Source organism: Actinia tenebrosa, unplaced genomic scaffold (genome assembly GCF_029948245.1).
Source record: "Actinia tenebrosa isolate PJP-AT-01 unplaced genomic scaffold, QUT_ActTen_1.0 PGA_scaffold4__44_contigs__length_22323623, whole genome shotgun sequence".
Lineage (NCBI taxonomy): Eukaryota > Metazoa > Cnidaria > Anthozoa > Actiniaria > Actiniidae > Actinia > Actinia tenebrosa.
The window spans coordinates 8,957,104-8,983,864 of NW_028292581.1; the positions used below are offsets into that span (position 1 = coordinate 8,957,104).

The 26,761-nt window shown below is 37.2% G+C and overlaps 2 protein-coding genes across 4 annotated transcripts; both read left to right on the forward strand.

Annotated features, from left to right (window-relative positions):
- The first annotated feature begins 9 nt into the window (after nt 1-9).
- Nucleotides 10-14,247, forward strand: LOC116305965 (aconitate hydratase, mitochondrial). The gene is made up of 27 exons (XM_031715976.2): nt 10-112; nt 1,113-1,181; nt 2,065-2,144; nt 2,248-2,314; nt 2,474-2,545; nt 2,704-2,742; nt 3,106-3,349; nt 3,904-3,992; nt 4,339-4,390; nt 4,626-4,724; nt 4,949-5,251; nt 6,048-6,141; nt 6,442-6,505; nt 6,582-6,655; nt 7,181-7,292; nt 7,370-7,442; nt 8,179-8,228; nt 8,382-8,411; nt 8,618-8,667; nt 8,933-9,008; nt 9,377-9,408; nt 9,829-9,894; nt 10,352-10,445; nt 11,389-11,521; nt 11,839-11,859; nt 12,450-12,550; nt 13,068-14,247. The coding sequence occupies exons 1-27, from the start codon at nt 89-91 to the stop codon at nt 13,194-13,196; spliced, it is 2,337 nt and encodes a 778-aa protein (XP_031571836.1). The 5' UTR covers nt 10-88; the 3' UTR covers nt 13,197-14,247.
- Nucleotides 14,248-15,678: 1,431 nt separating this feature from the next.
- Nucleotides 15,679-26,022, forward strand: LOC116305966 (neuropeptide FF receptor 2). 3 transcript variants are annotated; one of them, XM_089036164.1, is made up of 5 exons: nt 15,679-15,808; nt 18,521-18,567; nt 23,146-23,324; nt 23,996-24,086; nt 24,463-26,022. In XM_089036164.1, exon 5 carries the CDS (start codon nt 24,485-24,487, stop codon nt 25,508-25,510), a length of 1,026 nt encoding a protein of 341 aa, XP_088892290.1. In that variant the 5' UTR covers nt 15,679-15,808; nt 18,521-18,567; nt 23,146-23,324; nt 23,996-24,086; nt 24,463-24,484; the 3' UTR covers nt 25,511-26,022. The 3 variants fall into 3 exon arrangements, with proteins under 3 accessions (XP_088892290.1, XP_088892291.1, XP_031571837.2); XM_089036165.1 differs by lacking the exon at nt 23,996-24,086; XM_031715977.2 differs by lacking the exons at nt 15,679-15,808; nt 18,521-18,567 and adding an exon at nt 19,409-19,503.
- The last annotated feature ends 739 nt before the right edge of the window (nt 26,023-26,761 follow it).

The window sequence follows — 26,761 nt, forward strand, 5'->3', positions numbered from 1 at the left end:
CATTAGCGTTCTGCAGGAAGGACTTGCAAACAAAGTTTGTCTCATTCATGAAATTTTAGGGCTTTTTTTCACTGAAAAAACAACAATAATGCAGCGTTTTTTCTCCAGACAGGTAAATACGTATCTTAAATTTGTCTCAAATGTATGAAATGTTAATTTTGAGGCTATTTAAGTTCAAGCGGAGCCGTTGAAGGTGACGAGTGGAGTAGTCGGCCACAACAACGTTCGTGTTAAATATTTTTACTATCAATATAAATTTTGATTTAATAATTTCAAAATAAAAGCGCTAATTCTATCGTACTTTAATTAATATATACCAATAACTGCTCACATAGAAGAGTTATTCCTTTGTTTGCTAAGATATACTGTATTTGTTTTAAAAACCGGCCCAACACAAGCACAGACCTATCTTTGTTACACGTGAATCGGTATTTTTCTTGGTTTATAAATTGTACGATTATCAATTTTTAATCGAAAAATCACTGAATCTGAATATGCAATGAGATATTAATATAGGAAAAGACGATTTACAGAGTGGTGTAATAGTCAACCGTGGTACTATCATAATAACATTTTCAGATATGTTATTTTAGTGTGTATAAGGGGCCCTCTCTATGGGGAAGAGGATTAAGATTCTGGGTCAACAGACCTGTGTTTGATTCTTGGCTACAGCCATTGCATTGAGCCTTTGGGGAAGAAGCTTTATAGCAAATTTTGTACAACTGCGGAAAACAGATGATATGCTCAATGAGCACTGTCTCTGTCAAGATATGTTGCTGTATGCCATGCCATTTTACAGTCATGCACAATATGTTCTACTAACGTGTTGCATGCATTAAACATGCATCAAGAGTTCTGTGCTATTGTTCTAAGCGCATGCTCAAGAGCTTAAAAAGTGGAATTGTGGGTTGTAAAAATTGCTATATTTTGGTATATTTGATGTGGAATTAGGTTTATGCCATTTTCTCTTGAATAATTAATGAAATTTCTGCTTGATACAAAAAATACAATTTTTGTCCATTCTTATTAATTTTGTACTGACTTCAATACCTTTCATGTTTATTTTTTATCTTATGAACCCTTCTTAAGGCTGTCGTTCTCTCGTCTTACAGGTGCTAACATCATTGAGAACAGTGCACTCAGTGCGATACTTCTCAGCATCATCAGCATTATGGCAAAAGGTAATCCTGAACTGATTTGAAAAATAACAAAATACTGCTAGAGCTGTGCTCCAGCGTCATGCATATATAGACTGTATCATGACTGTCAGAGGCACCTTCACATGCTTTCAGTTCAACCGCGTTGAGATGCTTCGATGCACCATTGCTGTACTTGTGGTGGTGCATTTGAGATGATAAGTTTTTTTTTGCCAGTCTTGCCCAAAAGTAACAGTAAAGTCTCTTACAGGGTTAATTATTTCACTCTCTCCAATTGGCTTAGCTGGTTGAGCACTTGTCCTTAGGAATCCCCAATTAGATAACTGGGGGGGGGGGGGGTTCAGGAATTTATGTTGCACGATAGATATATATTTTGTAACAATCCCTGCACATAATTTTTTATATGTTTGCTCTATATTGAGATTCACGCAACCCCTTCTCCCCCTCCCCCCTCCTTCCCCTCAATCACCTATTGGTTCATCCCTTAATGCCGTAGGACATAGGTTCAATCCCATTGCTAAAATAAATGGCTGGTCACATATAATGTCAGCATTCACAGTTGTCTGGCCAAATACCTCATAGACCAGTCTCGCTTGACTGCCATCATGTCCAGCTATTGATCAGCCACTATTTTTAGCCCTGTAATCAACTACCTCACATTGACATACTTGGTACAACATGCTTTAACATTGAATTGGCTCTCCAGTGTATTTTGGTAATTCATCCAAACACCGGGCTTTGGTAGGACTATGGTAAGATATGGACTGGCTAGAGTACAGCTATGAATATGCCATATCATTTCCTTTTCATACCAAAACTGCTTGCTTGGTGTTTATAACTTTATCACATTGATAAAATGGATGGATAAAATTTTGTTGATATTTTTTCTTCTATGGTATATCTATAGGTATCCATGAGCAAGTTTGAATCTAATTGTTATATCCCATATGAAAGGCTAGATGAGAACTTGAAAGTTGTTAAAGAGAGGTAAAATTTCTTTCTTTGGTTTAAGAAGCACTTATCAGCTATCGATTAGTTTATATTTTCCTATCTTTTCTTATATTTTTATTGGTCATTTCTTATAAATCAGATTAAACAAGCCATTAACCCTGGCAGAAAAGATTGTCTATTCCCATCTCGATAACCCAAAAGAACAGGTAAAGTCTTTTAGTTTTTATCTTTTTCATTTTAGATTTATTAACTGTTGTTATTTGTGTTTTATTCTAATCTATTCACTCATAAATAATCAATTATTGAATGAGATTGAGTGGAATATCATCTATCCTTAAGACTGATGTATACTTATTTTGTTTCAGGATATTGTACATGGAGAATCTTATCTTAAACTCAGACCTGACAGAGTTGCTATGCAGGATGCCACAGCTCAGGTACAAAGTAGGCTGCTCATAGGCTAAGCACCTTAGATTTAAGACATAGAAAGTTGGATTTTTTTTTGAAATTATGTACGGTAAGTCCTCTGAGAACAAAGCAAAAGGATTTTTTACCAGCATAAATTCTAATCTATTGGTTGTTTTGTATTTCACAGATGGCTATGCTGCAGTTTATATCCAGTGGCTTACCAAAGGTACACTAAATTCCAAATGCAAAAATAGTATGATTAAATTCTTGGTCTGAAGTTTGATTCCTGGACTTGTGGACATCACATGTGAATTTCAAATATTTGTTTGGTTCTCCTCACTCTGCAAAACCAAACATGCTAAATTGAAATTTGTTCTGTGAGTTAGCCATGCCCTGACTTTGATCAGCCCAGAGGTTGTTTCAGGGTTTGATCTGTGAGTTAGCCATGCCCTGACTTAGATCAGCCCAGAGGTTGTTTCAGGGTAGGATCTGTGAGTTAGCCATGCCATGACTTAGGTCAGCCCAGATGTTGTTTCAGGGTTAAATAAAAAGTAAGGGTTTTTATTAAGTTTTTTTTTTGATGTTTTAGGTTGCAGTTCCCTCTACAATCCACTGTGACCATTTCATAGAAGCTAAGGTTGGAGGTGCTGAAGATCTCAAGGTGGCTAAAGATATAAACCAAGAGGTCTATGACTTCCTGGCTAGTGCTTCTGCCAAGTATGGTGTTGGGTTCTGGAAGCCAGGAAGTGGTATCATCCATCAGATTGTTCTGGAAAACTATGCTTTTCCTGGTGTGATGCTTATTGGTACAGACAGTCACACACCCAATGGAGGTATGTATTCATGAGAAGACATGCCACATGGAGGGGAAATGGAATTTCCACGGTGTAGGGGAGGGTATATTGTGTAGTTCCTGAAAATATCCATACCTCCCCCCATGAATGGGAATTGAAATTTCCCAGGGGTGGGGAAGGTCTGAGGAGGGTATATTGTGTAGTTCCATGAAAATATCCATACCACCCCTATGAAGGGGAATTGGAATTTCTAAGGGGTGGGGAGGGTCTGAGGAGGGTATATTGTGTAATTCCATGAAAATACCCATCCCTCCTATGGAGGGGGAATTTCCAAAGGGTGGGGATGGTCTAAAGGCCGGTTTAGACGATACGATTTCGCCTACAACTATCGTATACAACACGCTCGCGCCATCCTACAACTCGAGTCGTAGCGTGTAAATCAAGCCTACAACTCACCTACGACAGACGTGAGCGTGTTGTATACGATAGTTGTAGGCAAAAATCGTACCGTCTAAACCGGCCTTAAGAAGGGTATATCTTTCAGTTGTAAGAAAGATTTTAGATGTTTGATAGACAGATGCATTTGATTTCAGGTGGTCTTGGAGGAGTATGTGTTGGTGTGGGTGGTGCTGACGCAGTTGATGTTATGGCCAACATGCCGTGGGAGCTGAAATGCCCAAAGGTACCAATATTATTGCTACAAGTTGTTCATTCATATTTCAGAAGTCTTATAAAAAAACTTTGTTGACACAAGAAAATGAATAAATGACACTTTAATGTTTGTGATATCAGGATAAATACACCACTGTGAGTACTTGGTGGGATTTATGTGACGAGTGAATTTTAGAAATATGTATCAATGCATGAAATGTGATGCTGATCCCACTTTGCCACTCTGTCAGTAGTTTTAGAATCCCATGCAAAGAAGAGAGTAAATCTGCCTATCCCCTAAAAACTTCCTATCCTACTCCACTGTGGTAGCAGGGACTAGACAGTATTAAGATTTATTTACTCATTTACTTGTCCAGGTTATAGGTGTCAAGCTCACAGGAGAACTCAAAGGCTGGACATCTCCGAAGGGTAATATAACTGCATATAAATCTAACATATGTTATGTTAACTATAAATGTAGCCATTACTTTATCTTAAATGATGGCATTTATTCAAAGAAATATATCAAATAACCCATATAAATCCAATAGATAGAATGATGGTATATTTTATGAGCAAATGTCAGCTGCAGAGTGCTATATAGTTTGTCTCTTCCTTCCCATGATAAGAGAATTCTGATCTGTTTGTTATATGTTATGCTTAGATGTGATTCTCAAGGTGGCTGGTATTCTTACCGTCAAGGGTGGAACAGGAGCCATTGTGGAGTACTTTGGACCTGGGGTGGACTCTATATCTTGTACAGGTGAGAAAATAAGGGTTCAAAATGATGATGATTATGATTATCATGATGATGATGATGATGATTGGGCAAGAGGATATCATGTGAACAAAAACAAGTTTCAATGTTTCCCTGACAATGGCTCTCAGTGGGCAACGAAAGTCTGAGGGAGTTCCTTGTGAAAGTAGGAAATGATGACCATGATTACTTTATGATTGAATAAATAATGATTCTGTCTGCTTCTCCAGGTATGGGGACCATTTGCAACATGGGTGCCGAGATCGGAGCAACTACCTCAGTCTTTCCATACAACCATCGCATGGAGACATACCTCAAAGCCACAGGCAGAGATCAAGTAGCTAGTCTTGCCAACCAGTATAAACACCTCTTAAAGGCTGACGAGGGTGCAGATTATGACCAGGTTATTGAGATCAATCTCAGTGAACTGGAACCCCACGTTAATGGCCCATTTACACCTGATCTTGCCCATCCTATTTCAAAATTGGGAGCTGTTGCAAAGGAAAAGGGATGGCCAATGGACATCCAAGTTGGTAAGACAAAAAATTCTTCATTTTAATATCTTTAAAAAATTTATAAATTTTTCCTCTACTTCTTGAAACTGTTGCGGCAACAGACTTGTAAAGGTTTAGATATGCTGTACAAGGCAGATTTTTTATGCAACTTATTTTGCAGTGAAATTGCAATATGTTACTAGAAACAATGCTGCTAAAAGTAAAAAAATGAGAAACCTACATTGGAAGAATGTTGGTGGGGTGTCAGTAGGATGCTAGTAGGTTGTTGGTAGGATGTTAGTAGGGTGTCAGTAGGGTGTTGGTAAGGTGTTAGTTAGATGCTGGTAGGGTGTCAATAGTGGGTTGGTAGGGTGTCTGTAGGATGTTGGTAGGGTGTCAGTAGGGTGTTGGTAGGGTGTCAGTAGGGTGTCAGTAGGGTGTTGGTAGGGTGTCAGTAGGATGTTGGTAGGGTGTCAGTAGGGTGTTGGTAGGGTGTCAGTAGGGTGTTGGTAGGGTGTCAGTAGGGTGTTGGTAGGGTGTTGATAGGTGGTCAGTAGGTTGTTGGTAAGGTGTCAGTAGGGTGATGGTAGGGTGTCAGTAGAATGTTTTAGGGTGTCAGCAGAGAGATGGTAGGATGTTGGTAAGGTGTCAGTAGGGTTATGTTAGGGTGTCAGTAGGTGTTGTTATTTCATGAGTAGGGGCGCGGTAGGTTGTCAGTAGTGTCAGTAATGTGTCATGTATTACTGATTCTGGAGTTGCATTCATTACTATTACCAACATTGCCTAGTATAAGAACAAAATTATATATCTTGTTAATTTTGCTTTTATTATACAGGACTCATTGGTAGTTGTACTAACAGCAGCTATGAAGACATGACAAGAGCAGCAAGCATTGCAAAAAAGGCAATGGAAAATGGACTAAAGGCTAAGTATGTTATTTGAGTAATGAGAAATAAACTGTAGTCCTTTACCAATGGGCCATAGCTGTATCTAGGCTTTGAGTTTGGCCTGTCATCTCTCTTCTCCCAAAAACAACTTTCGTGTACAGCATTCTTATGCCATTGCACAGCACAACCATGCCATGATGGAAATTTGTTCTGTTAAATCATCTTCTGCTTGATTTATTGGCCATAGTATTTTCCTTGATAATTCATATTCATTATTTACTATACTTTTATTAATCTTAATAATTATTTATTGATTATATAATTGTTGATTGTTTTTTTCAGATCACTTTTTACTGTAACACCAGGATCAGAGCAGATAAGAGCAACCATTGAACGAGATAGCATCGTAAGTATAAAGACTAAAAGCATTGCAGTGTAATGTTTTATTAAAGTTGAATAATCGAGGATCGTATTTTTCGTAGGCAAATACTCTGCAAGAGTTTGGTGGTACAGTTCTCGCTAGTGCATGTGGTCCTTGTATTGGACTATGGAACAGGTATGTGATTGATGTTTGCTAATTATTAATTATCACTCAGATCCACTGCAGCTAACAAACAGCATTGTGTTATGTGCTATTGTCATTGTAGTCATTATCTTCATGACCATGATCATCACCATCATGCATCATCATCATCAACATCAACATCATCGCCATCATCATCTTCATTATCATCATCATCTTCTTCATGATCATGACCATCGCCTTCATCATGCATCATCATTAACATCAATACCATCATGCATCACCATCATAATCATGTATCATCATTATCACCACCATCATCTTCATTATCATCATCTTCATGATCATGATCATCGCCTTCATCATGCATCATTAACATCAACATCATCATGCATCACCATCATAATCATGTATCATCATTATCACCACCATCATCTTCATTATCACCATCTTCATGATCATGACCATCATCATTTATGACATCACTATCATCATTTACAGACACAGAGTTCGCATGTTTATGAAAATTGCAGTAATGAATCAATACTCTATTTTCAGGCAGGACATTAAAAAGGGAGAAAAAAACACTATTGTCACATCTTACAACAGAAATTTCACAGGCCGTAATGATGCTAACCCTGAGACCCATGCTTTTATTGCATCACCTGAGGTTTGTAATAATCACCTGGACATTAAGATACTGATTGATCATGCTGTCATTAATCCTTAATTATCAATTACTTCCAGATTGTAACAGCTCTTTCCATTGCTGGCTCTCTTGATTTTAATCCAGAGACAGATACCCTGACTGGAAAAGATGGTTAGTTAATCAAAAATAAATAGTTAATAAAAATAGTAATAGTACATGGAAATGACTCGTGGTGGGATGTGCACTGCAGTACTGCGCTGTATGTGCAGTTCTTTGTTGTGCCGTGTGGTGTGCTGTGCCATGTGCTGTGCCATACTGTGTGCTGTGTGCTGTGCCATGTACTGTGTGCTGTGCCATGTGCTGTGCCATACTGTGTACTGTGTACTGTGCCATGTGCTGTGCCATACTGTGTACTGTGTGCTGTGCCATGTGCTGTGCCATACTGTGTACTGTGTGCTGTGCCATACTGTGTGCTGTGCTGTGCTGTGCCATGTGCTGTGCCATACTGTGCGCCATGTGCTGTGCCATACTGTGTACTGTGTGCTGTGCCATACTGTGTACTGTGTGCTGTGCCATACTGTGTACTGTGTACTGTGTGCTGTGCTGTGCCATGTGCTGTGTGCTGTGTGCTGTGCCATGTGCTGTGCCATACTGTGTGCTGTGCTGTGCCAGGTATCTAGTGTAATCTAGTGTTACAACCATCTTGTCCATTTTGTGATTATAATCCTGGGCCCAGTTTTTCAAAGCCCCATTAGTGCTAATCCTGGGTTAACTCTTAATAAGACCTATAGAGTTAATCCTGGATTAGTGTTAATCCAGCTTTGAACAACCCGGCCCTGTAAATTGCTTATTATTCTCCACACTCCTACTGTATATATTACTCAATCCAGTTTGTATCATATTGCAGGTAAGCAGTTCAAGCTGGACAGTCCATTTGGTGACGAGCTCCCTACTAAGGTACAGTAGAGACCAGATATACATTACATGTGGAATGGGGTCAGGGAGGGGTAGGGTGGGGTGAAGGTGGCGTAGGGGTGGGGTAAGGGAGGGGGAGGGCAACCTTGGTCTTTAATCATCGGTTGAACCTAACCTCGTTTTTATTTTTTGTAGGGATTCGACCCTGGTGAGGACACATATCAGGTAAAGTAATAATCCTCAATAGTATTGTTCTGACTATAATAAGAATAATAACTTTATTTAAATTAAAAATAGCAACACCATAAGATGTTTGTACCCAGGCTAGTCCACAATGCACCATGTTTGCTATCTTAGAAAAGGTACTTTAAAAAATTACCCCAAAGACATGAAGTGGTAGTTAAACTGTTTTTTTTGATATTGCACTATAGGGACCTCCAGAAGATGGTTCATCACTGCAAGTCAATGTCAGCCCAAGCAGGTACAGTATTGTTAGTACTATCCATGAGTTTCTGGTTTCTCCATATCTCTTCCCTTGGCAAAGCCAAACTTGTTTTGAATTTCATTTAAAAATCAACCACACCCTAAATCCATTGTTTGATGTAGGTGCTTGGTCTTGAATTCTAATGCAAAACCTCACCCTTGCATTTGAACATTTATCTATAAGTTAGCTGTGGCTTGACTCGGATCAGCCCTAAAGCTGTTGCAAGGTTATAACACTTTTCCTTTATTTATTCTTTAACCAGTAATCGACTTCAGCTGTTGACTGCCTTTGACACTTGGGATGGTAATGATCTTGAAGACATGACCATTCTCATAAAGGTAAGCATGTTACTTTCACATCCCTGTATACTCGGTCGGGCACATTTTGTGTTGTGTGGGAGGCTGTGGATTCAAACCCTAGCTGGACCAACACTCAGGGTCTTAAATTATCTGAGTATAAGTAATGCCATTGCTTGGAGATTATCTACTAATGTTTAGACCTTCGCTGTGGCATGAATAACCATATAAAACTGCAGCCCAATCTCATTCAGAGACCTTAAATAGAGGACCACAGGTTTATATGTTGGAAATGGCCATTGTCATTTTAGTTGATTTTACATGCATAGTTACAATATGACACACACTGTTATAGATCTATGTATCAATAAAATGTTGTCAGTAATGTTAGATCTTGTTTTTCCTGACAGATCAAAGGAAAGTGTACCACTGACCACATCAGGTAAGAATATGTTTTATTAGACTTTTTGCTTAAATGTAATAATCACATATTTATATGGCCATGGCTGGCTTGCGTTTCTATGGTGCTGTCTCACTTCAATGTACAGTGAAATTCAAGCATAAGGTCACCGGTTTTCCTCTCTGCGTAAAAATGTGAGTTGAGTTTGTTTGCTGTGTTGTTTCTTCACATGCCACAAGGGTTTTTCTCTAGGGTTTCTGGTTTTCTTTCCTATGACATGTAAAAATCAACGTGTGAGTTGGGCATTGTAAAGTAAATGTAGTGGTAGTGCATGTGGAGCAAGCCTTATGGAAGAGTCTTTTACCTGAGAAATGTTTGTAAAATACAAGTTTTTTTGGTGCACTGTACTAGTGATTGTTGTATATGTTGTGATTGATTAATGATGTGATGATCATCTTCTAGTGCTGCTGGTCCATGGTTAAAGTACCGAGGACATCTAGACAACATATCTAACAACATGTTCATTGGGTAAGCATTGAATTTGAACGAGAATAGTTATCACAAGGTGTTCTTACCGTAAAAGGTGTGGGAGGTAGTGACTACATATTGTAAAGAGGCTTTGCACCATCACGTGATGGCAGCCATGACAGGAAGCAGGAACATCAATTGACTCTGGTCTAACTTGATTATATAAGAAAGACTTATCAGTTTCCCAGGGGAAAAAGACTCAATTGTTGTGCCTCTTGTCATGGCTGCCATCATGTGATGGTGCAAATCCTCTATGATATATGTTGCTTTTGGAGGCCATTTACACGAGAAGGTAGAAGCCTTGTGCTAGGGATGTCTTTTGCTTTCCTTTGGTTCCCAAAGGACATAAAAACAAAAGAATCATCCTGACATCTTAGGCATATGCATGAGTTAGAGATCAATGACATCTGGTTCTAATTATTTAGTTAACCTAAGAGTTGTTGTCTTGTCATATTAGGGCCATTAATATTGAAAATGACAAAGCCAATCAAATCAAGAACCAGTTGACTGGTGAATATGGCACTGTACCTGATACAGCAAGACACTATAAGGTAGAATGGGATAAGTGATGTTATGCAACCCCTGTAGTGTAGTGAAAACATAAGGTAGATGATGGCCAAATGATTCTTTGTATACTGTCATTGTCGTCATTATCATCATCATGATCCACATTATCATCATCACCATCATTATCAACATTATCATCATCATCATCATCATTATCATCACCATCATTATCATCATTATCAACTTTATCATCATCATCATCATCATCATCACCGTCATTATCAACTTTATCATTATCAAAATCATCATCATCACCATCATTAACAACTTTATCATCATTATCAAAATCATCATCATTATCAACATTATCATCATCATCATTATCATCACCATCATTATCAACTTTATCATCATTATCAAAATCATCATCATCATTATCATCACCATCATTAACAACATTATCATCATCATCAACATACTGTCATTACCAACATAATCGTCACCATCATTATCAACAACATCATCATTATCAACATTATCATCATCATCAATATCTATCACAACCATCACCACAATCATCATGATCACTGCCACTACTACCACCATCTCCAGCATTATCAGCATCATCATCATTGCCATCATCATCTCTCAACATCACTTTCACTACTACATCAACATCATCATCTTCACCATCTCCTGCATTATCATCATCATCATCATTGCTATCATCATCACTCAACATCACTACACTACTACTATCAACATCATTGTCTTCACCTTCTCCTGCATTATTATCATCATCATCATCTCTCAAAATAACTACCATTATTATCATCTTCACTATCATCATCATCATCATTATTCAACATTACTGTCACCACCATATCATCACCTTTAACCATCAGTCTATCCCCACCACCATCATCATCATCATCAGCATCATCATCTAGCTCTACTATCTTATTCAATACCATTATCATTGTCCAGGCAAGTGGCGTGAAGTGGTGTGCCATTGGTGATGAGAACTACGGAGAGGGAAGCAGCAGAGAACATGCTGCATTGGAACCAAGACATCTTGGTGGAAGAGCAATCATCGTGAAGAGCTTCGCTCGTATCCATGGTAGGTATTGTGTATTTGGATACCTGTGGCAGCAAACTATCATAGACCTATTTTCTGGGTTGGACATGTGTAATAATCCAAAATGAAGCCAGGTTCCGGAGGCTCTCTTGATAATAAAACATACGACTAAGGAGTACTGGTGTGAGAGAGCCAGGGTAGGACAAGAGATTCAAGATGAAGCATCCAGCAAATTTTTTTGGAAATGTTACTTTTTTTTGTTCCGTCAAGGAATCTGGCAAAACAGGGAGCTAAAACTCAAACGTTATATGTTAAATGTACTCACACATATGATTTCGTATAATTTATTTTTTTTTCAGAAACTAATTTGAAAAAGCAAGGTAAGTTCATCAGTAAACGTTCTTATTTTTTATTTATTTGTTTTCAAACCTTTTTCTTTGGGTTTTCTTTCCTGATGATTTTCCCCCCAGTCACATTCAATTTCTTTTACTTTTACCACGGTAATTAGCTAACATTGTTGCCAATTCCCTGCCATACTTAGCTTGTACTTGGAACTTATTTAGAGGGTCCTGATGGGGTATAATGTGAGCTAGGATTCGCATTTTTTGGGCTGGGAAAATGGGATTTTATACACTGGGAATGAGATTCACAAACGAAAAAAAAAGCAATCAAAAAGTGGGAGTTTGAGCAAAACATAGGCTGGAACTATGGGATTTGGTCAAAATGCGGGCTGGGAAATAGGATTAGGACACTCCCCCCCCTCCCTTTAGAGCCCTATTCTCAATATGGCAATAGGGGATACTAATAAATAAAATAAACCTCTAGGATTAGAATCCCCCCCTTCCCTTCAGGACCCTATTTTCAATATGGTGATATGGGATGCTAATAAATAAAATAAACCTCTGATTACCAACCACTTGACAATTCCGAAAAGGTGTTGCTGATTCATTTTGTATGCTCACTCTCCAAGGTATGTTGCCTTTGATGTTCTCTGATCCATCTGACTACGACAAGATCCAACCTGATGACAAGATTTCTCTAGTAGGATTAAAAAACCTGGCGCCTGGAAAGGTAAATATACTTGTTTGTTTACTCATTCCCTCCTTTGTTTGCAAAGTCATCAGCTTTTAAATTAGTTTCTTAAGTCAAAAATTCTTTATCTTTGCTTTACTCTCTCTCAGAAAGCTGACCTGACCTTTCTGTCTTCCTGCCTAATTTCTTGCCATCTTGCTTTCTTTTTCTTCAGTTTCTTCATCCATCCATCCATCCCTCCCTCCCTCCCTCCCTCCCCTCCCCTCCCTCTGGGATGGAGTGTAACTCTAATATCTATGCATTTTTTCTTCCTTTCTTAGTTCTTGCCTCTTTCCTTACGCTTGTCCTTTTCAGCCTCTCTGGTCCTTTCTCCCTTCTTCCTTTACTTCTCCTCTCCTTTCCTTCATCCCTTCCTTCCACTTTTCTCTTCTCCCTTTCATACTTCCATTATCCATGACTCATGTTCTTCTCGCTTCTTTCCTTTCTTCTTTCCTTTCCTATTCATTCTTTCATTCGATATCCTTCATTAATTTTGTATGTGTGTGTTTTTTTATAGCCAGTGGAGTGTCACATTAAGCACAAGAATGGTTCAGTGACCAAGATCTCTCTCAACCACACCATGAACGAACCACAGATTGGGTGGTTCAAAGCTGGCAGTGCTCTCAACAAAATGGCGGGAAAATAAGACATATGTTACATGATTTGCGAGACTTACAGGCAGACAGACAGACAGACAAATGGCTGACAGACGTGCACAGGCAAAGAGACAGGCAGACAGACTGTTGACACGAACAAACAAGCAGACGGACAGACAGACAAATGGCTGACAGACGTTCACAGGCACAGAGACAGACAGAAAGACTGCTGACAGACAAACAAACAAGCAGACAGACAGACAGCTGACAGTCAAGGAACAGGACAGACAGACAAATGACTGACAGACGAATAGACAGCAGAAAAGAAGCTTGAACCTTTTCTTTTGACTAATGAACAGAGCTTCAGACAAGACGATTGAGTATTATACAGACAGACGTCTACCTTTAACCCCCTTTAAACTCGGGTGGTAGTTCTTCCCATTTGCAGGATAAACAGACAGACAGACATACCGAGTCAACAGACAAACAAGTTTTAACAAGTTTTAAAAAGATTTAAAAACAAATTTAACACTATTACCAAATATTTACCCATTTCAATAGATTTCCAAATTGTTTGAAATAATTTCTTGTATTCGTTTGTGATAATTACCGCATGGTCAAGGATGGATTGATTATTGCTATCCCTTTTTTTGAAAAGTTGGGTGTGTTAGGTTTTACGAATCCCAACACAGAAAATTCCAAAAGTCATTTTAAAAATGGTTTATATATCTTACTCGAGTGAATGAATGTATTTAAAATATCACTTTGTTTTTCAGTGATGCTTCAAATTTTGAGAAATATACGAATTTCTTCATAAATATAATACTCGTAGTGTGTGTGTTTGTGTGTGTACAAACTATCTACCTTCGTATGTTCTTGAATATTCCTTGTTTTCGGTCGTTATATTTTGCACAGCCCGCGAAAAAATTTACTTCGAAAATCGTTCGTCAACAAATCGATATCTTATCGTTTCGCTTATTAGCTGATCGATATTTCGTCGTGAGGTGTTCGGCTAGATAAGCGACTAAAGAAAAATTACCAATAAAGCCGTTGTGAGAAAGATTTAGCGACACCTGTTACGATTAAAAATATTCGATTTGCGTCTTTTTTTCCTTTTTTCTTTTATTCATTTTGAGGGGTGGAAAACGATGAGTAATGTTTTTACAAACAAGATTAGCGCGCCTCAAAATCGTCTTGCGTTTAATTCATGCGTAATTTCCCGCGTGTTTTAAGATATTTTTCTTTCCTTTTTTAAACTCAAAATAACGAGTCTTTTTCCCCACTACAATGCGCTTGCAAAATTATATGTCCTTGCGCAAACAGAGACTGATCCAAAGGCATTTTCTAAATTTAATTAGCAAGATGCATTCTGGTCTAGGCTGGGTACAAACAAGATGAAACGCATAACGAGCAATATAGTGGATTCGTATCCAAACTAGACCAGAATGATGTAACATACTCTGTGTCGAAAATAGCTTATGAGAGGCCAAGCACTTGGGAAAGGAAATGCTAAAATCATTCATGGATTCAATTATAATATGCTTTTTTTTAAATGATCAGAAATATACTAGTTCGAATATAAAGATGTCTGTTTTACGATGTACGTGTTTGTCTTGGCTCTCTTCGCTGCACGTATTTCCTTTAAGCAATAAGGATATCGCTTATCGCGTGAAAATGGATAAAAAAGCGTAATCTTACCCTTAGGCAGTTTTACACTTTATAATACACTAAACAAAATTACTCGATTCTGAGCGGACAAAAGGAGTACAATTAAATCCCAAATTGTACTCTGTAAAGTTGCTCAGTTTTGTTGAGTGTATTATAAACAAAAAATCGCACAATGTTCTCGTACAATTCGGAATTTAATTTATGGATACTCGCGATGTTTTGAAAGTTCTCAAATTTTGAAAACTTTCAAAACATCACTCGTACATATAAATTCCGAATTGTACTCGAGATCGTGCGATTTCCTAACCTACTAACTTTGTACTGTCGACATTTCCAATTATTAACACTGTTATGTTATGTTATGGGTGGCGTTCGCGGCTAACGCGTCGTCTTTCATCGCTGTGAGTCCAACGGGTCGGGTCGCTGGTTCGAGCCCTGCGGTCGCCACATGTGAATTGAGTTTGTTAGTTTGATGTGTTGTTCTCTCCTATGCTACGAGGGTTTTCCTCCGGGTTCTCCGGTTTCCTCCCTCCATAAATATCAACATGTGAGTTGAGCGTTGTGTGCATAGAATATTAAATGTAGTGGTAGTGCGCGTGAGCGAAAAGTGTCCCCAATTAGTGCGAAAGCGCTAGAACGACTAGACACTTAAATAAAGTGATTTATTATTTATTTTTTTTTACAAATATCTTAATTTTGCATATCAAGTTCTTCGTATGAAATACTCCGACAAATTACAACATCCCTTGTGTAAGTATAATACCTCCTACTGTCCGGTTAATCTGTTTCCCCAGATGTTTTGCAATATACACCCAATATTCCTCACTATTTTAATATCTTCGCAGCTAAACCCGGCAGATGCTAAGGCCAGATCGAGTGAGCTAGCAGTGTACCCCGCTGCCTTCTATCGCATCCTTTATCACTAGCTCGATTTAGACGGATGAATATAGATGTAAAGAACTTATAAAACCAAGCTGGTTATACAGAAGACTAGGTAAGTTTAAGAGGTAAAGAAAGAGAAACAGAGGAAGGAGGAAAGGAACGTGATTATTTTTTGTGCGTTTTTTAAGTGCGATACCACGTAAATCGATCATTGTATTTTTTGAAAATAAGGTCTACGATTATCCGTTAGGGATGGGCTTCATAACAACCACTGCACGTATTATTTTTGTGTGTTTGCTCGATATTTCTTTACTGAAAGGAGAGCCAGCGCGATATATTTCTGTTTTTACTTAAGTGAAGTGCTTGCTCGAAATGTTTTTGGGGATGTACGCTGCCCCCTCAATTATCTAATGGTCCGTCCCTAGAATCAAGGTTCAGGTTGCAGTGTTGCAGTTATAAGAGCACGAAGGTGTGGACAGGTTTTTTCGGCAGATACTAGCTTAGAAAATAACTGTATTTTGTTGCGCAAATCCTTGTTTTAGTCTAAGCCATGTTTAACCATTATCCATGAAGCTTTTATATTTAATCGAACGCTAAAACAACCCATGAGCTGATCAAAGTCAGTGCACGGGTAACTCGCCGATGGAATATTTGAACTTTTGCGGAGGGAGAACTTAGATTGTTTCAGTGCCATCTCAACTTTCTTCCCGATATAAAACACAGCAAACAGCCATACAAATGCTTATTCATAGAGTTGGACACTTTTAAATTCTTAATGTACAATTGTTTTCTACTTCAGCGACGACTGCGTCGTGCAAAATAGCTCGCAATATCGATTGTCTGCAGTATTGCGGGCAATGTTACACCGTGTGACTGTAGCTTTAGTATTTTTGCGCAACTCCCTTTTTATTTACTTATTTATTTATTTGTTTTGTTTTGTTTTTAGATTTTTTTTTTTTTTTTTTTTTAATTTTTTATTCAGAATTTTTTATTTAGAATTTTTTTTGAGAAACGAAAAAAATTGCGTTAGGTATGTGTAGCAAAAGATCGGTCATTCCTTGGCTGGAACCGATATATCATTCTTCCCGCTTTTGTCATTATTATCATCGGTGCGATTACGTGAGATGCTTGATTTGATTACACATGATGACGCACAGATAAATCCTCGTAAGTGAGACGCGTTTTCTGCTTCGCAATCGTCTGTCAAATTTCACAATGAAAATTGTCTTTGAAATCTCCGGCGTGCAAATTTAGAAACTCATAACCTCGTCTTTTTTATTGGTCCCGAGAGGAAACCATTTAACAGTCTTAGCACACTATAGGCTTTCTACTCCTGAATCCGCCCTGAATTATTAGCCATAATTGTCAATCATTTCTCTAACATTTTAAAATTAAATCTCTACATATTACCGCTAGGAAATTCGATTATATTGAAAAATAACAAGTCTGCAAGTAATTTCAAACCGGATATGATTATCCTTTTCGTATTGTTATAGAAGATTTTTGATTTTGACATTCATTATGGATAGTTTTATGAATGGATCTTGAGACATTGCGCGCAAACAGAGAACGGAAAGGTCTGCGGGATAATTATACTGCAGTAAACAACACGATTTGCTCTAAATACAAAACATATGACAGTTTATGTCATTGGCCCAAGATGAAAGAGCTAATTTTGGCGAAACTGCTTTATTAAAAAAAAGAATAAAGGAGATTGTTTGAAAAAAAATATGGTTTTAAAATGTCATCTTTAAAATTGATGTCAAAAGTAAACTGATTGCGTGCGGCAATTTTAGGGTTTTTAATTTCATTTACTAAGATCCCATGCATGTTGCTAGAACTCGCCCAAATTATTTTTAAAAAATACTTTGAAATTACTACCCAATGCGTTTCTTATGTATAATAAAACTTAGGAATATAATCTTCGCTATTTTGAGAGTTTCTTAATCAATTTTAGAAAGAAGATTAACGCACATTCCTTAAAATTATTTTTTATTTTGGCCAATGTGATCTTTCATCGACGATTATTGTGATTTAATGATTAAAAAAAACAATGAAGTGTTTGAAGACTCAAGCATTTGGGCAGACAGAAATGTATTTGGGCAGACAGAAATGCATTTGGGCAGACAGAAATGCATTTGGGCAGACAGAAATGCATTTGGGCAGACAGAAATGCATTTGGGCAGACAGAAATGCATTTGGGCAGACAGAAATGCATTTGGGCAGACAGAAATGCATTTGGGTAGACAGAAATGCATTTGGGCAGACAGAAATGCGTTTGGGTAGACAGAAATGCATTTGGGTAGACAGAAATGCATTTGGGTAGACAGAAATGCACTTGGGTAGACAGAAATGCATTTGGGTAGACAAAAATGCATTTGGGCAGACAGAAATGCATGGCGAACTGCCAACAAAAACAACTTTAACTTTGATATTTACTCAATAAATAAATGGTTAGTCGAATTAATACCTCTCTTAAGAAGAAAACCCTTTATTTATCGGCCACTTGAGTGAGTGGTGGTCGCTTAATAGGTTGCTATCAATAGACGTCACTTCCGGTAATAGCTCTTTTTTGATGGCTTGTAGAATCCTGGAGCTTGTTTTGATCTCTTGTTTTCTGGTTTGATGTCGTGAAAATTGTCAAACACAATAGTTTGAGGACTTATCTTGATATGTTTTGACTTAGCATCCGCTAGTTGCCCCCCATGCAGTCAACCGCTTGTTTGCCCCCCAGTCAACTCCAAAAAGTCACGTGATTGATAGTAATCAATAGAGGTCTTATATTGATGAATTCTTTTAAAGTTGATAATGACTTTCTTGCAAGGTAAAAGGAAGGAAAGAATAAACCACAGCAAAGTGAAAGAAAGTAAGGTAGGAAATCAATTATTGATTTTTTTAAAACAACGTTAAGAGTATGCTGAAGGGGTGAAATGGGAACAGGGATTATACTTTTTTGCCTGGCGGGGGAAATTGGGATTTAGGGAAGGAAAAAAAAAAAAGAAGAAGAAGAAGAAGAAAAAAAGGAAATGGTAAAATTATTTTGAAGAAAACTGTTTGGGATTTGGACGCTGGGAAGTGGAATAAAAACAAATGGGTGGCATATATAATTAATTTGCACCTTCTCTTAAGGACCCTCTGATAACACTTGAGAAATCCTGACGCAATTTTGTTATTCTTACGACAAAAGGAAGTGTCATTTATCATATTTTCTAGTTTCGTATTTGAGAGATCTCAAAACAAATAGTTCTTTATCGAAAAACTCAATATTCAAATATCAAAAATACCACATTGTCAACACGAAACATGTTCTTTCTTTTATCCATCCCACCTTGAAAATAAGGTCCGGCAAAAGTGTTGAAAAGTAATATTCGCTTAGACGTATTTACACAAAATAATCTTATTTTATATTTATTTGCCTGATGTCTCGCTGATCGATTTTTTATTGGTCTATATATGAGTATTTTTAAATTCAAAATCTTTTTGTTTCTTTTAGCTACTGATTATATCAAATTTCTCTTCAAAATCTCACAGTTAATAAATTAATTTATCATATTACGCATCTTAACTGAGAGTTGCTACTTTTGCCCATTCTATTAGAATCTAGTGGGTTTTTTGGTTCAAGTAGTAATAAATCTTTTTTTTCATATATAACGTATGTTTGGAGTGGAACCAGGTTTCAATCACGTAAGACTAGCAGCTTTATCAAGGTAATCAATATATCTCGGCCATCAAGTCATCAATTGATAGTTCAAAAATGTTACATGTATAAGCACATTTTCCTACTAGAGCTCAGGCTGAACTTCAATGGTAAGTACATTGTAACCTTCCTGTTAGCGGCTTCCTATAAGCAAGAGTTTCGATTAAGAGAAGAAAAAAAGAATGTTAGCACATTAATTTTGATTTTTGCCATCAAGAATTAGTAATCCGGCAATTTTTTTTAATCTTTATGTTCAGATTTTTCAAACGATTTTTTTAACGACTCAATTTTACTTGGTTAAATAAAAATATTTTTTATTCCGATATAGCTCTATTCTATTTTCTCTGGTAAGATCTCTAGTTTTTTCTTATGATAATTATTTTTGAAAATTTCTTAGAAAACAGGTATTTAAAAAAATTTTAAATTAAAAGAGTTTTTTTTTTCAATTTCTAATAAATCATTTTGTCAATGAAATTCATTAGGACACATTTTCATTTTTATGTCAAATAATTTTGGATAAAGTTCGCGTAATTCAGGTTTTTTTAGATCCCAAAAGGATTCAATTTTAGAACTGTTGGCTTGAGTGTCAAGCTTCCGTCAGTTTTGCACGCTGTATATCCTAACACATTTCATATAACAATACTTTTCAGTCTTACCAATTTACACCAAGTAAACAGTTTTCACTCATTTTGTATCCTCTTATAAGCAGTTTTTCATTATACGAACTATGGGAAATTTCAGTTTGAAAAGCAAACAAAAGCGGAAAGTATTAATTATAGAAGATGCTTGAGAAAAAGTATGATTTTTTACCAAATATATTGACTTGATTTTCATTTTAGAATTCTAACACTTATAAAGTTAATTCGTTGGAGGTGTAAAAAACTCGTTATTGGTTACGACAATTAGATTAGAAAAGCAAACAAAAAAAAGTATTGTTAGATAATATTCAAGGATGAAGATATCTTTCAGAAAACGCATTGTTTTTGGTGCCATTTTTACATTTATGAAGTTGCTTCTTTGCTTTCGAGAAGAAAAAAAAAATTTTCTCGGAAACCCAGGGTTAAATTCTGTTGCTCCTTTATCGCGAGAACTGAGCGAAAGAACTTTTCGGTCCTGGGTTCTCGAGGATAAACTGGAACGGAATTTTTCAGATGAAATAAATAAGATTGCCCCGCGAGATTTTGATTTTCAAGTCTTTTTATTGATGTATAATTTTAAGGTTTTTTTCTGGTTCTCTTGTAAATAAGAAAAATGAAGAAAAATTCACCAAATTTTTTTTTTCAAAATTTCGACTTTTTCTGCAAAAAAAAAAAAAAAAAAAAAACACTTCATAATTTTACATTTGGAAACGTATATTTTTGGCGTACTTTAAGTTGTCATGGTGACACTACCATTCAAGTGTTTACGGTTATTCAATGATTAATGATGATGATGATAACTTTATGTAAAACTCTTTCATGCATCTTGTCCATTTTGTTGGAGTCAATCGATCACACTTGAGAAACTTGTTGCCAAACGGATAAAAAGTACATGAAATAGAGGGGACATCACAAATGAGTTGTATAGACACAGCTTTGATGAGAAAGACAACATTTTCCTTAACCTAAAGAGAACATCAGATCTAGTCGCTTATACACCTTGCAGATACTGGAAATATGCTGGCTCAAATTTAAACTAGAGCTGCCAATGACTCCATGCAATTCAATTTTGTTCACTGAAGGAATAAGTTCTTCATTAGGAATTAAGCATTCATTTCGTAGAGGGGGGTTCGAGTATTAAGGGGGAATCAAATATATATTTCCCTGTTTACAGAATCTCTCCGCTCGTTGCAAGGAATCGCCAGCGAGGAAGACTGCTAGCAGGGAAATATTTACAAGCTAAAAAAAGAGGGGTTCATAGATATTTCTTGGGCCGTTTTAAAATTTCAAAACTAACAAACTGAGGACATATGCCAACAGCTGTTCCTCCCCCTCCCCCTCCCCCTCCCCCCCCCCCCCCCCCCCCCCCCCCCCCCCGCCCCCTAAAAAAATGAATGCTCCCTAATACCAGGCAAACAATACGACATCCAAATCTCGATTCCCTGAGAATACCATTATTTGTCTGGGTGTAGAATCATCTTATTATTGTTAAACAAGTAGCACGCAACTACAAAGGTCCGAGTACCAAACCTTGTGGAACTCCACTAGTGGTCACCTCTGAAATGTGACATCAGAGGTGACATTTCGATATCCGGACACGCTGTATCGGTTTTCCAGGTAGCTAATAAGCAGTTTCACGCTTTTAGAGGACAGAACATAGGCCGTGAGTCGTAACCAAGCAGTAGGTCGTGAGGTACATAACATCGAATACTCTGCTTAGGTCCATAGCAACAGATCCAGCTTGATTGCTTCAAGTTCAGTTGTCAAAAACTGAAAGTCTTTAGACGCAGGAAACTGAAAAAAAGTAGATGATGTAAATGATGTAAGATGTAGGAAAGAGAAAGAAGCTTGATGTAGGATGTAGGATTGGGTAAAATGCATTGATTGGCTCACAATCATTCAGCTACTAGCCAATTGTTTAATTTCTCTTTTAATATTTTTTCTTTTCTCTTTTTTTTTTTTTTTTTTTGCTTTATAGACAAAGGTTTTTGCCAAAAAAAATTAGAAGAAGAAAAATGCAAAAATGCTTTCGTTGTTTGAGTATCTTTCAATATTAATGTTTATATTTCTGTTAAGCCTTATGCTAATTAATTCGTTCCTAACAGGAAAAACGGTTTATATTCCGGCTTATTTATCACAATATTGCTGCAAAATTCCGCTTCCTTTTTCAATCGATTACTCAAGCCTTATTTAAAACAAGCATGTTTAGAAATTCCCAACAGGAAAAACGATTTATATTCATAATTTATCACAAGGTTCATTTGCTGCTAAAATGCTTCCTCTTTCAAGATTGCTATATCGATTTTATGAAGCCCCGAAACAAAGTCAGGGCGCAGTTAGTACCTCAAAAGACACTACCGCTGCATGGGTTAATCAAAGTCAATGCACAGCTTACTTGGTCACTTTATAAACATGATTAGAATTACAAAATGGCATTGATCGATTTTGGATAAATAACTTGTATACCTTTTTTTTTTTTCATTTCCTCGTTTTCATTCTTTTACTTTCATGATCAGTAAACAAACGTAATCTATATTATTTTTCTCTTTCTTAGTATAATCGTAATCTCCCTTTTTGTTTCAATCCGGATGAGTGTAACAATATTTGAGACTTAATTTTGAAGTCATCGACATTTTCCGGCTGCGTTCCCTACGGCATCTGTTGCTAAAGACAATGTAAAGAGAGCAAATAAGGAAGTACAATTTACAATTACATTACAATTTTCTTCTTTCTTCTATGGTTAGTTTCCCTTTTTTCTCGGCATTTCTTTATCTTTAATTTCCTTCCCTCATTTTGTCAGTTTTCCTCTTTGCTTTCATATGCTTTGCTTTGCTTTGCTTTGTTTGGCTTATTGTGTGCGGGCTTGGGGAGTGGAGGGGGCCTATTTCTTTTTCTTTTCTTTCTTCTTTATTTTCTTTCTTTTATCCTTTCCTTCCCCCATATGCCAAAAGATCAACCACAACTTAACCCGAGGTTAACAGCCCAGTTACGATTTCCCCTTGAACGTAAAGTTTCTAACATACTTCACGTCACCGTTAATCTACCATCAGTATGACTAGCTGGGAATTTAATATTCTGAAACTCATTTATTCATTTGTGATTGGCTCTCTCTAGATAGCCAGATAAACACGGCAGCATTTCCAAGTAGGCAAGCAAGCAGTGTACTTCCCCAACTCTCGAATCTGCCAAACAAAAGTTGTGCCAAATAAAAGTAATTAAAGAAACTTCCACAGTCAAGAAAATAAGAGTTACTGCTCTGCTGGGAACGGAGTTAAGTGAGTCATAAAAAACAGGTTTGTTGAAAACAATGAAATATATTAATGTTTAAATTTTGATCTTGTTAAGGAAATTTTTGAAAAAAACAAAGTAGAGAAGGAAGTCCTTTTTACGATTATCTTTAAGATAATAAATTTTTTTCCCTGGATTCTTCGAAAAAATCTTGATTTTTTTCTTCTAAAATTCATCGTTGGACTTCATTCACCGTTATGACTTTTAGCTTTCGACCAAGGATGGTTTTGTAATACGGAGAATGAGGATTATAAGTTTTCTTGTAACACAAGAATATACTGACTCTAATCTTAAACACTCGTACTGTTTCGTTTTTATAAGAATGAGTACTATTCTTGGCAGTAAAACAAAGATGCTATATATTTTTATGAACACGACTGGCATACACTGCAGTTGAAAGCCAATTTTTGTAATTGTCTTTGAACATTTCTTGATCAAATAAAAAAGATATTTTGAAGTCGTAAAGAAGAAACCACTTAGACGGGAAGTCAAACCGCAATCTGTTTCTCATTCTGTTTATACGCTTAAATATTTTTAAAAAGAAAGAAAAGGTATTAGACGTTGAATTAGAGCGAATATAATCAAAGTTGCCACCACGGCTTATTTCCTAAAGTAAATAAGAATATTATAAATATATGTTAGTAGTTCAATGTCCTCTATTTTTCCCTAATTTTAGTTCTAGTTCTAACAAAGTAGAAGATCTCTTTTTTATTGGGTAAACAAAGTTCTTGAGCTGTCCGGTCGATGAACAAAATGAGCCATCAAAGGTGAAATAAGGTCTGTCAAAAAAAAAAAATTTGCGTGGCTGAATTTTTTGAAAATCCCTAAATTTTGGTTGTTTTTCAAACTATATTTACGAATAAAGAGTGTCATATTTTAGTCAGAGTGAAAAATTGGCGAAAAAAACTTGAAGTATGTAATTACCACTGCTTTTCGTAAATCATGTGATCACTGCCATGTGATTTTCACATGATGTTCACGTGAGTTGCCCATACTCGTGGTTTTCTTATTACACACAAATGGTTTTCTTGCACACAACTGGCTTTTGAGTAAAAAATTGCCTATTTTGCATCCAAATGGTTTTCTCGCACTTTATTGGTTTTCTCACTGTTTTACTTTTGTTTTATTTTATTTTATCACCAGCTCTTGATTCACAAGATCAAATATGCTTACAGCAGGAGAGATTATCATCAGGACAGCATTCTCGATAGTAACAGTGACAGGAGTTACTGGTAACGTCCTGGTATGTCTAGTGATCCTACTTAACCGACCCATGCGAACACCGATGAACTACCTACTCGTCAACCTTGCTATTTCCGACATGATACTTTTAGTCTTCTTCACCCCTACGTTCATCTTCAAGGGTGCATACACCCATCCCACTGGTCTGGCCGGGGATCTACTTTGCGTGTTCTTGACAGGGGAGAGTTTTGCGTGGATGGGAGGATACGCTTCAGCGTTCTTCCTTGTTGCCATAGCAATCGAACGATATTTCGCCGTCACGAAGCCCGCTAAAAGTGACGTCAGCATTACTAAAGATAATCTGAAGGTGCTCGTGTTTTGCTGTTGGTTTTTCGCTCTTTCTTGGAATTCGATTGGTTTTGCTGTCAAACGATACGATGAGAAATTGGGATTCTGCGCAATGAGGTGGCCGGCGCATTACTCGTTCAAGGTGTACAGCGCTCTAACGTTCGTCGTTCTTGGAGTCATCCCTATGACCACAATGTGTATTCTCTACTCCCGAGTCGTCCATACGCTCTGGTTTAAACGTGAAGTCATACAAGTCAATAATCAGGAAATTGAAAAAAAGCGTCGAAAGAAGGTCACTAAGATGGTGCTGATTGTCAGCCTTATTTACACCTTGTCATATGTCCCTGAGCTCACGATTTTCGTGCTGTTCGCTTACGCGCCTCACTCTTTAGACGTCAATATCACGTACCCAGCTACTGTCGCCATGGTAACATTCAATTCAGCGGTCAACCCCATTATCTATGGATTTCACAATGAGAGATTTCGACGTTACTTGATTGATCTCTTGTGCTGTAGGAAGACCAATGCTCGTGTGGTGCCGTCGGAATCAAGAGGAGGAATAACCGCTGTATCGAGTCACGCACGTCACGCACGGAAGAAAAGCACTCTTCCTGTATCTGTTGTTGATTTGGAAGTTTCGAACACTAGCAGAGTCACGTGATGTGTCACGCAAGGCAAAAAAAGATTATGAAGTTCAGGGCACGCTTAAAAGCAGTTCAAAGAAACAATCATGAGAGTCACATGCTTTGTCACGCAAAACCTGTCCCTCTTCAAATGTTATCCAATCATCAGAATCACATGACTTTTTAATGGCCTATATATCGTACTCCAGTCACGCAACAGATGTTCGTAAATAGATTAATGTTATTTGTACCATTCATATGCTACAAAATATTTATCATTTTATCAAGGATATAATAGAGAATATTGTCTTTGCATATCAAAACTTTCTACACTGAGACATTTTCGATGTAATTTTCGTTGTAAAGTTGATATTCTCTTGAGAGGTATTTCTTCCTCTATTGGTAGATGATGACAAAACGCAAAGAAACACTTTCTCGAGAGATTTAAAATGTAAAATTGGGCTTCCTGTGGAAAGACATTACGTCCATTTTTCATGTGATGAAAAGATCTTCATATTTCTTATTGATAATAAAATATATATTAACGTTATCTTTTTATTACTTATTGAACAAAAGTAATATTAAAGGCTGTACGAGTTGTATAAAGTATTTTTTCTCTCTTTCAAGATGGCTGCCTTTATTCAGCCTCACTTTCAAGCCTCAACCGCTGACATGTTAGTACTGCGTGTAAGATATCATGTAAATATCATGAATTCCTAGTTTTGAAGGCGATTGTGCTTCTGTTTTCGTCCTGCTTGTGATATATCCTGACAAGATATGGCCGTTCAAGGAGTCTCCAAGGAGAAAACATGAGGAAAACAAGCAGAAGGTAAAAATTAGTTTTATTTTCTTGAAGCTTTCAAGAACTAAACATTCTTTGAGGTTTTTCAGTGCTTTTCTGGAAGCCCCCATTTCTGTCTATAGCTGTGAGCTCGTAATTGGCCATGGACACCCAGTACCTACTGTGTCATTTTTCTCTCTCAAACATGTGGCTTGTGAAGAATATGTTTAGCTGATACCTTGCTAGCAGGAACGAATGAACTGACCGAGTGGCTCTAGACCTGACTCGTCCCCAGTCGTCTCTCTCTTACGTGCGCAAAGGGTCAAAGGAGGGGAAGAAGGAAGAGGAAGAGACGACTGTTTTAGCTTAGCTTGCATCCGCCATTAAATCTTCAGCCATCTTGGAAACACGATTTCCCAGTCGTCTCTTTTTCCCCCTTCCATTGAGTCAGGCTCTAGACAAATTTCCCATAATGCATTGCAACACAAATCTTGGCTTGAAAATGAAA

Excerpts from the sequence above, each read along its gene's own strand:
- LOC116305965 (XM_031715976.2), top strand. The coding sequence starts at position 89 with ATGCAGCGTTTTTTCTCCAGACAG. Across the intron at positions 2,315-2,473 it reads TCGATAACCCAAAAGAACAG|GATATTGTACATGGAGAATC; the intron begins GTAAAGTCTTTT and ends ATTTTGTTTCAG. Across the intron at positions 10,446-11,388 it reads ATACAGCAAGACACTATAAG|GCAAGTGGCGTGAAGTGGTG; the intron begins GTAGAATGGGAT and ends ATCATTGTCCAG.
- LOC116305966 (XM_089036164.1), top strand. The coding sequence starts at position 24,485 with ATGCTTACAGCAGGAGAGATTATCATCAGGACAGCATTCTCGATAGTA.